Consider the following 12,833-nt stretch of genomic DNA (forward strand, 5'->3'; position numbering starts at 1 on the left):
CTTCATCTGCCCATCAACCCCTCCTCATCTGGTTCCACCTATCACCAGGTTTTATCCCACCTGCACTCATATAGCCTTATACTTGCAATCTTCCCTCTCAGCCCTGATGCAGTCTCAACATAAATTATCAGCTTGCACATATTGACTCCCCAAATGCTGTTTGACCTGCTGAGTTCCTCCAACATCCTGTTTTTAGTTTGAATTTATAAGGAATGTCTCCAAGGATATTGAACTTTTGTAAAAGTGATTGTTATAGGTAAATTAAAAGTACAGGCAACTGGTTAATGTAATGACCATCAGGGGCCACGGGTTGATAATTGGTTTGGAAAGAAGTAAACAGAGGTAAAGGATGAAAGGAATCAACTCTTAATGGCAGATTGTGACAAGTTGTACTCCCCTCGGATCTCAACCAAGGCCTGATTGTTTCATCAAATGTACGTTAGTGATCTAGATTAAAGAGTAATGTATATGGCAACAAGTGGCATGCAGTAAATTGTGTAAATGGGATAACAGCTTACAAAGGGATTAGAACAACTTAAGTGATTGGGGGAAATTTAGACAAATGAAATTAAATATGTAGAAGTGTGATGCTATCTACTTCCTATACAAGAACTACAAGTCAAAATATTTCCTTAATGGAAAGATTAGGAGGTGTAGAGAAACAAAATTTGACAAGGTTCCACATGGCAGGTTTATTCAGAAAGTCAGAAGGCATGGGATCCAGGGAAGTTTGGCCAGGTGGATTCAGAATTGGCTTGTCGGCAGAAGGCAGAGGGTGGTGGTGGAGGGAATACATTCGGATTGGAGGATTGTGACTAGTGGTGTCCCACAAGGATCAGTTCTGGGACCTCTACTTAGCGTGATTTTTATTGACGACCTGGATGTGGGGGGTAGAAGGGTGGGTTGGCAAGTTTGCAGACAACACAAAGGTTGGTGGTGGTGTGGATAGTGTAGAGGATTGTCGAAGATTGCAAAGAGACATTGATAAGATGCAAAAGTGGGCTGAGAAGTGGCAGATGGAGTTCAACCTGGAGAAGTGTGAGGTGGTACACTTTGGAAGGACAAACTGCAAGGCAGAGTACAAAATAAATGGTATGATATTTGGAAGTGTGGAGGAGCAGAGGGATCTGGGGGTACATGTCCACAGATCCCTGAAAGTTGCCTCACAGGTAGATAGGGTAGTTAAGAAAGCTTATGGAGTGTTAGCTTTCATAAGTCAAGGGATAGAGTTTAAGAGTTGCGGGGTAATGGTGCAGCTCTACAAAACTCTGGTTAGGCCACACTTGGAGTACTGTGTCCAGTTCTGGTCACCTCACTATATGAAGGATGTGGAAGCATTGGAAAGGGTACAGAGGAGATTTACCAGGATGCTGCCTGGTTTAGAGAGTATGGATTATGATCAGAGGTTAAGGGAGCGAGGGCTTTACTGTCTGGAGAGAAGGAGGATGAGAGGAGACATGATAGAGATATACAAGATATTAAGAGGAATAGATAGAGTGGTAGCCAGCGCCTCTTCCCCAGGGCACCACTGCTCAATACAAGAGGACATGGGCTTTAAGGTAAGGGGTGGGAAGTTCAAGGGGGATATTAGAGAAAGGTTTTTACTCAGAGAGTGGTTGGTGCGTGGAATGCACTGCCTGAGTCAGTGGTGGAGGCAGATACACTAGTGAAATTTAAGAGACTACTAGACAGGTATATGGAGGAATTTAAGGTGGGGGGTTATATGGGAGGCAGGGTTTAAGGGTCGGCAGAACATTGTGGGCCAAAGGGCCTGTACTGTTCTATGTTCTGTGTAAAACGATACACATGTCCAAGTATATGTCATTAAATCCTAATGGAGGGAAATAAAAAAAGAATAATCAAGAAGGTTAGTAGAGTTGATTGCCTTTAGCTCAAAGAGACTGGGGTTCTGCTTTAATAGGATTAAACCCCACAGGGTTCACTAAATTTAAGCAAGTAAATTATTAAAATAAATTGTATAAACCCCATATATTTTCTTGTGTTTTGTGGGTCCAGAAGTCATAGTCATAGAGTCACACTATAAAAAATGGGCCCTTCAGCCCACCATAACCATCTTTGAAAATGCCATATGACTCCATTGGGCCCATATCCTTCTATGCCTTGCCTATTCAAGTGCCTATCTAAATGTTGTTATAATATTGATTCACAAACAAGAGAAGACCTGCAGATGCTAGAAATCTAAGCAACATGCAAGAAATGCTGGTGGAACTCAGCAGGCCTGGCAGTATCTATGGAAAAGTAAACAGTTGACATTTCGGGCTGACCCATCATCAGGACTGGAGAAAAAAAGAGTAAGAAGCTGGGGGAGGATTAGAGGAATTACAAGACAGTAGGTGATAGGTGAAATCAGGGGAAGTAAAGAACTGGGAAGTCGATTGGTGAAAGAGATAAAGGGCTGGAGAAGGGGGAATCTGATAGGAGAGGACAGAAGGCTATGGAAGAAGGGGAAGGGGCACCAGGGGGGTTGATGGGCAGGTAAAGAGAGAAGGTGAGAGAGGAAAATGGAATGGTGAAGGGGGTGCCATTACTGCAAGTTCAAGAAATTGATGTTCATGCCATCAGGTTGGAGGCTACCTCGATGGAATATAAGATATTGCTCCTCTAACCTGAGTGTGGCCTCGTCACAGTAGTAGAAGAGGCCATGGACTGACTTTCGGAATGGGTAGTAGAATTAAAATGGGTGGCCACTGGGAGATCCTGCTTTTCCTGTTGGATGGAGCATAGGTGCTCAGTGAAGTGGTCTCCTAACCTACGTCAGGTTTCACCGTAATACAGGAGGCCACACCAGGAGCACCGGATACTGTTGATGACCCCAACAGACTTGCGGGTGAAATGTCGCCTCACCTGTTGGGGCCTCGAATGGTAGTGCGGGAAGAGGTGTAGAGCCAGGTGTGGTGTAGCACTTGTTCTGCTTGGAAGGACAAGTGCCAGGAGGGAGATCAGTGGGGAGGGACGAATGGGCAAGAGAGTTGTGTAGGGAGCGATCCCTACAGAAAGCAGAGGAGAGGGAAAGATGTGCTTGGTGGTGGGATCCTATTGGCCATCCATTGGAGCATGCCATATGCATTCTTCACCTGTGCATAGCTACCTGTGTTGCCATTTTCAGGGAACTGTGGACTTCAATCCGTTCATCTGTTCATCAATATTCCTTAGTGTCCTACAAATTACTGTACATATCCTAAAGTTCTTTGTTTTACCAGAATGCATCAATTTGCACACAATAGGGTGACATTTGCCTGCCATCGCTCTACCTAACATCTGTATCTTTTTACTGCCTTGGCTTTCCTCACTATCCACATCATCACCAGAGTAACACACACAAAATGCTGGAGGAACTCAGCAAGTGAGGCAACATTTATGGAAATGAATAAACAGTCAACGTTTTGGGCTGAGACCATTCATCACGACTGGAAAGGAAATGGGAAGAAGCCATATCACCAGCTATCTTTGTGTCATCTGCAGACACGGTAGTATATTTCTCCCAGATTCATGTCAAAGCATTGATGAACATCACAAGAGATTCTGCAGATGCTGGAAACCTGGAGCAACACACACACAAAATGCTGGAGGAACTCAGCAGGTCAGGCAGCATCTATGGAAATAAATAAACAGTTGACATTTTGGGCTGAGACTTTTCTTCAGGACTGAAAAGGAAGGGAGAAGATGCTAGAATAAAAAGGTGGGGGCGGGGAAAGAGAATAGCTAGAAGGTGATAGGTGAAGCTGGGTGGGTAGGAAAGGTAAAGGGCTGGGGAGAAAGGAATCAGATAGGAGAGGAGGGTAGACCATAGGAGAAAGGGAAAGAGGAGGGAACCCTGGGAAAGTAATAGACAGGTGAGAAGAGGTAAGGGGTGAGAGTGGGGAATAGAAGAAGGGAGTGGGAGGGATTTTTTTTAACCAGAAGGAGAAAGCGATATTCATGCCATGAGGTTTGAAGCTATCCAGATGGAATGTAAAGTAATGCTCCCCCACCCTGCTATTGACTTCATCTTAGCACAAGAGGAGGCAATGGACCGACATATTGGAATGGGAATGGGAATTAAAATGTTTGACCACTGGGAAGTTCCACTTTTGACATAGTTTTCCGCTCCGGGGGTGCTCGGTGAAGCAGTCCCCCAGTTTATGATGAGTCTCACCAATGGAGAGGAGGCTGCATTGAGAGTACTGGTCACAATAGATGACCCCAGCAGATGCATAGATGAAGTGTTTCCTCACCTACTTGGAGCCCTAAATGGAGGCGGGGGAAGAAGTAAATAGGCAGGTGTAACACTTTGGCTGCTTACAGGGATAAGTGCCGGGAGGGATTAGTGGGGAGGAATGAATGGACAAGGGAATCTCGGAGGCAGGATCTTTGCAGAAAGCGAAGGTGGGGGATGGGGTGAAGGATTGCTTCGAAGGTGGTAGAAGTTGTGGCGGGTTATGTGTTGGATGCAGAGGTTCATGAGGTGGTAGGTAAGGACAAGAGGAACTCTATCACTGTTAGGTGGCGGGAGGATGGGGTGAGCTCAGATGCAAGTGGAATGGAGGATACGTGGGTGATATTACGACTTCGTAACTTACCAACAGCAAGAGATGACAAATCGAGTCGGGTTTTAATATTAAAACCACTTTATTTATTTACATCTACTCAAAAAAATAAAAATTAAATAAATTACTTTCTTAAACCGAAGTTAACAATGTTATGTATCTATAGCTCCCTTACAGTCAAACATAGAACCCGTTCTTAACAAATCTTACTCAAGCACAGTCATAAAGTGGCAGTTCAGAGAGTCCCAGTAATTCACGAAATAGGTGAGAGGAGAGACTTGTAGATTCACAATGCAGCGACGAGGCGATCATCATGAATTCCAAAGATTCCACAGCTAGCGAACAAAGAAATGGTTACCAAAGGTCTCAGCCAAGGAATACTGTTCTGAAGTCCACGAAGGGCGATTTCACAAAGTGACTGTCATGAAATCCACACCCATGGATCATACCAAGGACAGACACGTCTCCACAATGCGCAGTGTGCCGCTGATTAACCCAATTTTTTGGGTATGGGTAAGCATTAGACTTTACCCTTCTCGAACGTGAGCTGTTCCCAGATAGCTCAAAGTGCAGTCTTCACTCTCTCTCTCTCTTTCCTTCGACTCCTTCTCAGCACTTATGTCCACATTTCTTTTATACCGTCAGCATACGTCATAAGGTAATGCTCACAGCAATGAAACTGTGGACTCAAAGTAAAATGAAACTGGGGACACGTGACACCCATAGTAAACGAAACTATGGACTCCCAGGAAAACGAAACTGTGGACACGTAACAGTGAGAACAGTCTCAATAGTGGAGGAAGGGAAACCCTGTTCTTTGAAGAAGGAGAACATTTCTGATGTCCTGGGAAGGAAAGCTACATCCTGGGAACAGATGCGGAAGAGGCAAGGGCACTGTAGAAAAGGAATAGCATTTTTACAGGAGATGCGGTGGGAAGAGGTATAGTCAAGATAACCGTGGGAATTGGAAGGTTTATAAAAGATGTTCGTTGACAGTTTGTCTCCAACATCACAAATGCAAAGAGATCTCAAGCTGATATGTGGTATACTAAATGAGCATGAGATAAAGATGACCAGAAATTCAAAAGTGAAAGTTTCCATTGATAGGTTTAAAGAGATTTAAATGCCTATTGGTCCTGTGGAATGAAAGTTTGATGAATTAATATTGGAAAATAAGGAATAGGCAGCTTACATAATCAAGTATTTTGCATCAGTCTTCACTGCAGAGGATACAAGTGATATTCCAGAAATAAATATGAATTCAGAAGAGTGGATGAACTTGAAAATTTTTAAAAGTTAGGGAAGAAATAGAGCAAATTCTGACAAGTTTTTGGGTACTGAATTGTCTTCGTCTTAAGGTCTTGGGACATTGATAGAGGGGACACAGTAAGTGAGCATCAAGGGTAGTGTTTGGAATCTTTTGTTGGAGATGGTCATTATTTGACACTGTGTAGCATAAATATTACTTTCCATTTATGAACCCATGAGTGAATGATGTCTAGACTTGTTGCATGCAGGCATGACTTCAGGTATTTACTGAGGAGTTGCAAATTGAAATGAACATTATATAATCATCAGCATATATCTCTACTCCTGACCTTGTGAAGGAAGGAAGGTCATTGGTGAAGCCACTGAAGGCAGTTATGCTCAGGACATAGTCCAGAGAAACTTGTGCAGTGATAACTCCATCAATCAAAACAACCTTCCTTCGTGCAAGATGTGATTCCAACCACTGGAAGGTTTCTCCTTGATGCCCATTGATTTCAGAGTTGCTATTTTTATTGCAGGTATAATTTGCCTGTATCTTCTGGCTATGATTTACTTAAAACCATAACTTACAGTTTTTAGCTATAAATCTCACCATTCTATTCATTGCTAACTATGTTAATTTCTTAATCTAAATAAAAGGTTCACCAAGGGCTCATTTCATGAAATTGAGAGTTTGGAACTTGTATGTGTATGATGGAGCAGGTGTTGTATCTGTGGATTTCAAGGTACATGGATTTAATACAGTATTTTATTTCCAGATGCGGAACAACATTCCTTGCCACCTTTCTGGCATTTCCTGTGGGCTTGCATGTAACAAACTCTTGCCTTGTGGAATGCACAAATGTAAGAAGATCTGTCATAAAGGCGACTGCGGTGCTGAGGAGGAATGTAAACAGCCATGTACCATTCCCCGACCTGATTGTAATCACCCATGCTCATCTCCATGCCACCCAAGTTCACCATGTCCGAAGGTGCCATGTCATGCAGAGGTACAGTCGCACTGCACAGCTACTGTTTTAAGAAAATCTGTCTTTTGAAAAATAAGTTGTATTTGAACAATACGTGGTGAGATTGTAAGGAATCTTGAAGGCAGAGAGTTAAATTTTGAAGTACAGTCTCTTCTGTTGTGCAAGTAAGTGTGGCAGCTAATGTACATAAACCAGTCATTGAACAAATGAATATGTAACTGATCAAACAACTTTTCATATCTGAGAGAGATTTCAGTCAGGAGACAAGTAGAACCTCTGCACATCTCTTTGCAAGGCAGGTTAGGTCTCTCTCAACATCTTCAAGTATGTGGTGGGGGGGCGGAGAGTGTAAGATTTTAAAACTAGGGGGAGAAGTTTCAAAGTGAAAGAGAGGAAGTTTAAAGAAATCTGAAGAATAAATTTGTCTCACAGAATAGTTGGTAACTGGAATTTGTCAAAGGAGATGGTGGAAGCAGGAACAGCAGCAACATTTGAGAGGCACCTGGACAGATCTTTGAATGAATAAAGCATAGAGGGGCATGGAGTAAATGCTGGTAATTGGGATTAGCGCAAATTGGCATGATGGTTGGCATAGATACCCTATGTTGAAGAGCCTGTTTCTCTGCTGGCACACCTGGGAATTTGGTGCCTAACTGCCAGATTTTCCAATCTATTGGATATTACTTCTATTAATATCCTACTATATGTATAACTCGGTGTTTTAGTGTTATCTGCTATTATATCAGAAGGGTACAGTAGCAGGCTAAGCATGCATCCTTGATAGTCAGCGAGGAGGAGATTGACTGATCTCTCAATAGGAGGTCAAGAGTCTAGTTATAGGAGGAAGTATAGAAGCCCAGGTTTTGAAGCTTGATTATTAGTACTGAGCAAATGATGGTGGGGAATGCTGAGATGTAATCGATAACAGTCATTGGATGTATGCCTTGTGGTATTCTTGGTGCTCCAAAACCTCACTGGAGAGCCAGTGAGATTGCAACTGCTGTAGACCTGTTGTGGTAGGCGAATTGAAGCAGATCCAGGTTATTGATCAGGCAGGAGTTAATTCTAGTCATAATCAGCCTCTTAAAGCACTTCATTCTGATAGATGAGTGCTAGTGGATAATTGTCATTGAGGCAGCTGATCCTGCTCTGTTAAAGCAGATACACTCTTGGGGTCTGACATCTTGAGTGTTCACCCTCCTAAAGGATACTTAAATATCAGTCTCAGAGACAGAGATCACAGGGTCGCCAGACGCTGTGGGGATTTTGCACAGGAGTAGTGTTATTCTTTTTAAAGCGTGCTATGACGGCATTAAGCTCGTTAGAGAGAAAAGCATCACTGCCATTTGTACTTATAGTTTCACCTTATAGAAAGTAGTGGCATGCCAATGGTGCCACAGCTGTCATGTATCCATTTGTCTCTAGCTTCTCTCGGAATTGCCCTTTTGCTCTTATGATGGCCTTTGACAAGATGCTGCACATGAGGCTGCTAAACAAGATAGGAGCCCAGGGTATTACAAGAATGATACTAGCATGGATAGAGGATTAGCTGACTGGCAGGAGGCAAAGTGTGGGACCTTTTCTGGTTGGCTGCCAGTGACTAATGATTTTCCACGGGGTCGATGTTGGGACCACTTCTCTTCACACTAGATGTCAGTTACTTGGATGATGGAAATAATGGCTTTGTGGCCAAGATTGCAGACATTACAAAAATGGTTGGAGGGGCAGGTAGTGTTGAGGAAGCAGGGACTCTGTAGAAGTACCCAGATAGATTAGGAGAATGGACAAATAAGAGGCAGATGGAATATAGTGTAGGTAAGTGTATGGCCATGTACTTTCGTAGAAGGAATAAAGGTGTAGGCTATTTTCTAAATGGGGAGAAAATTAAGAAATTTAAAGTGCAAAGGGATTTGGGAGTCCTCGTGCAGGATTTCCTAAAGGTTAACTTGCAGGTGAAGTCAGTAGTAAGGAAGACAAATGCAATATTAGCATTCGTTTTAAGAGGACTAGAATATAAAAGCAAGGATGTAATGTTGAGGCTTTATAAAGCATTGGGAAGACTGCACTTGGGAGTATTGTGAGCAGTTTGGGGCCCCTTAGCAAAGAAATCATATGCTGGCATTGGAAAGGGTTCAGAGGAGGTTCACAAAAATGATCCTAGGAATGAAAGGGTCAACTTATGAGGAGTGTTTGATGGCTTTGGCGTGTAGTTGAGTTTAGAAGAATGAAAGGGGATGGCATTGAAACCTATTGAATATTGAAAATCCTAGATAGAGGGATGTCCTTTTAGAACAGAGATAAGGAGGCATTTTTTTTAGCCAGAGGGTGGTGAATCTGTGGAATTCATTGCCGCAGCTGGCTGTGGAGGCCATCTTTGGGTATATTTAAAGCAGAGGTTGATAGGTTGTTGATTATCCAGGGTGCCAAAGGTTATGGGGAGAAGGCAGAAGAATGATGTTGAAAGGAATATTAAATCAGCCATGATGAAATAATGTAATAGACTCAATGGCCTGAATGCCTAGTTCCGCTTCTATGTGTAATGGTCTTTTGATGGCCTTCCATGGTTTGTACCTGGACTTGTTTGATTCTGGATTGCTGATCTTGAATGCCACAGTTCTAGCACTCTCAGCAGACTGTTTATCCAGGGCTTCTGGTTGGGAAGATTTAGTATGTTTTCAAAGGCACACCATTGTTCACACAAGTCCAGGTGAAGTCAGTGACATCTGTTGCATTTTCATTCAGAACCAAAGATGAGTCCCTGAACCAGTAAAGTTTAAAAGGAGTGCAGAAACTTGTGTGGAAAGGGAGCATGGAAAACACCACCCTTTTGAACTAGATTATGATCCATAGGGATTTCTAATTAGTTGTATAGCAGATTATTGGAGTATCACTGTATTGCATACTGCAACCTTCTTTCAAGGTCACCTGAAGCATGTGCAGATCCTGGGACTTTATCTTTTTTAAGCAGTATAATTTAGTGTAATGAAGTTTCATAAACTAAGTTGAGTAAAATGATTACATTATTTGAGTCCATTACTATATAGTCAGACCTTTAGTGTTTCAAATATGGGGAAATAGTATGACTGAAATCTAGCTTAACACTTAAAATGATTATGATTTTTAAATTCATTGTTATTAATTACAACTTGTGTTGCAGGTAACATTATATTGCAGTTGTCAACGCAGGAAAGAGATAATGATTTGCAGTGAAGCTTCCAGTAATTACCAAAGGTTTGTATTGCTTCTAGAGTGAAATTCTACATGAAACGTAAAGCTAAATTAATTGTTGAATAACTGACAATTTTGTTGGGTTGGGAGTGTGAAGGAAGCCTTTCAGTTTTTTTTCCCCAGAACTGGCCATTTTAGTTTGTGAAATTATACCTCTAGCTACTGATTTTTCACAAGTTTCCCAGTTAGAACATAATCTTCAATGACATATGGATCATCTTTTCCCTAACCTTGCCATGTTCTCCCTTGCTATGAGCCAAAGTGTAGTGAATTTGTCCACGATCAGACTTTACAGTCTGTAACAGTTAATATATTTTGTTATCTTGAATGCATGGTATATCTCTTGATGAAGATTGAAGAATGCACATTAGAAGGGCAGGTGCCAACTTTGCCTTATTAAAAGTAGACATGGAAGCATAACAAGCTGATCCTTAGACCAGTAACAAAACTGCATACTTGGTGTATTTCTGTATGGATATACATAAACATGAATATGCATAGCAGCCAGAAAGATACAGACTTCCACTTCAATGTCTACAGCATATTTTTCTGCATCAAGTTGAAAGAAATTTTTCCAACACAAGTCTTTTCAGAAACAGAGAATTCCAGAACTCATGAAGCCAGGTAGATTCCTCTGGATGAAAGATGGCTGCATCTCCACAAATGTATCATGCAGAGACACGACAGAGCCAAAAGATCAAATCTCCATTTAAAGGATGCTAGTAAAATAATTTAAACCCTTCATCTTGGAATCAGTGCTAACATTTTTCATGGAAGTTGAGAATCATTTCAGCTCTTAACTGTAATCTTGATAACCTGATAGTCAGATTAGGTATTAAAGCTGTTTGTCATCCAATAAGTTTGACTCTCCGATGGAACTTCGTGGCTAAGTCTGGGCACAGTTTCACGTGATCTATTATGTCCTTGACCATTGGGCTAATAGTAGGCAGATAAACGGTGAAAAAGTTCCAAATAATCTTCTCTTGTAAACCCTTATAATATCAGGTGTTGATGGTGAAACAGTATTTCAGCACATGAAGTTCCCGAAGTGGATTTTTCCCTTGTAGCTTGTGAGAATAGCCTAGAGTTATACAACATAAAAATGGGCCATTTGGCCCACTGAGTCCATACCAGCCATCAACTGCCTTTTTATGTTCACCCTACTCTGTTCTGCATGTTTCCATCAATTTGTCCCACATTCTACCATTCACCTATCCCATTGCAGTGGCCAGTTAATTGACTGAGATGTGGGAGGACCCTGGGCAGAGCCACAGGGAGAACGTACAAATTCTACACGGACAGCACCGGAGACTCTGATTGAACCTGGGTCATGGGAGCTGTGATGCAGCACCTCTACCCATGTACCTCTGTGCTGTCCCGACATAAAGTGCTATCAAGTTACCTAGTTTTATATTCTGTTCTTTGTTTGATCTCTTTATAGGATAACTGCTATTTCCATGGCTAGTAAACTCTCTGACATACAGCTTGGAGACTCTGTGGAAATCAGTCGGCTCATTTCTAAGAAAGAAATTAAACAAACCAGGTAAGCCATTCTTGAATAGTCAGTACAGTAGCCATAAGGGACAGTAATAGTAATTTACCAGTCTGAAAATATAAGTTGAAAAAACTTAGACCACAAAATACGTTGCTGATTTATTGGACTATATTATCAGAATGAAGAAGATGCATTATTGTATTCAATGTTTAATATGTTTAGTTCTCTTTAATTATAGTAAAATCTATTGCCTTGAATTAGGTACACTTTGAAAACTCGTTGAGTTTTTGAAATGTAGTGCAATGGTCAGGATGGCTACCCAGTAACTAACTTGCTTTTCTGTGCAGACTGGAATGCGATCAAGAATGTGCAACACTGGAAAGAAACAGGTGTGTTGTGAAACATTGTGAATTCGGACTTGTGTATGTGCTGATACTTCTGGGCAAATAAGAAATCTGTTTAAGACTGATGAAGTCATGTTACAGGCTGTTGTGTATGTGCTAATACTTCTGGACAAATAAGAAATCTGTTTAAGACTGATGAAGTCATGTTACAGGCTGAAAATGTGTAAACTATCAGAACAAAATTCCCCTGTTACAATAGTAAGTTTACCAGCAAAGAGCAAGAAGTGCAGATGGTTCAGGAAATAGTAGAGGAACTGGTATTCAAAAACCGAGCATGAAAGATTTCAGAAGAACAAAGATTAAAGAGATATCACTGAAGTACCTAAATTATTGGAAGGATAACATACATCCAATACTCAAATAATAGTTTTTAAGATCCTCAATGCCTTTAGAGTGAGAGGGCAGAAACTTCACTTTGTGATTAGTAGCTTTAATTTTGGAAATTGAAAGTAATGGAATGCTTAAGGGTCATGAACTTTAAGAAAAATAGCTTGCAAAAAAAAAAGTTAGTGGAATCAAAAATGGCCTGTGTCAGACATCAGGCTGACCAGATTGAAATATCACAGAAACCAACCTTGTGGAGAAAGTCTTTTCTTGTCCTTTTATTAATTTTATCTATTGAAGGGGAAAAGAATTCAAGAAAGAAATGCTCTCCCTTCATGGCTTTCTTCCCCCTTTCCCCAAGTCTAGTCGTAATTTGGAAATTATTAGTACAAATACACAATTATTAATACTCAGTGATATACTATTAATTTAGTTGCATATCCATTGTTCAGTCATGGTTAAGCTACAATTACATTGTCAGAAAGCCTTGGCCACCATATTCTGACTTTTTCTTTACCCTCCCTGGTACCGTAGTTGACTGCTTTCTGCTGCAGTCCTGTTTTGTTCCAACCTTGATACGAACCCTATATCCTCTTCA

General features: G+C 41.3%; 1 protein-coding gene across 1 annotated transcript in view; it reads left to right on the forward strand.

Annotated features, from left to right (window-relative positions):
• Nucleotides 1-12,833, forward strand: part of nfx1 (nuclear transcription factor, X-box binding 1) — a 97,798-nt gene that overhangs the window by 66,046 nt on the left and 18,919 nt on the right. Inside the window, exons 16-19 of the mRNA XM_072253459.1 lie at nt 6,575-6,805; nt 9,942-10,015; nt 11,454-11,555; nt 11,855-11,896. Coding sequence (XP_072109560.1) covers nt 6,575-6,805; nt 9,942-10,015; nt 11,454-11,555; nt 11,855-11,896 — 449 coding nt within the window. The remainder of the gene's footprint in view (nt 1-6,574; nt 6,806-9,941; nt 10,016-11,453; nt 11,556-11,854; nt 11,897-12,833) is intronic.

Source organism: Mobula birostris, chromosome 3 (genome assembly GCF_030028105.1).
Source record: "Mobula birostris isolate sMobBir1 chromosome 3, sMobBir1.hap1, whole genome shotgun sequence".
Lineage (NCBI taxonomy): Eukaryota > Metazoa > Chordata > Chondrichthyes > Myliobatiformes > Myliobatidae > Mobula > Mobula birostris.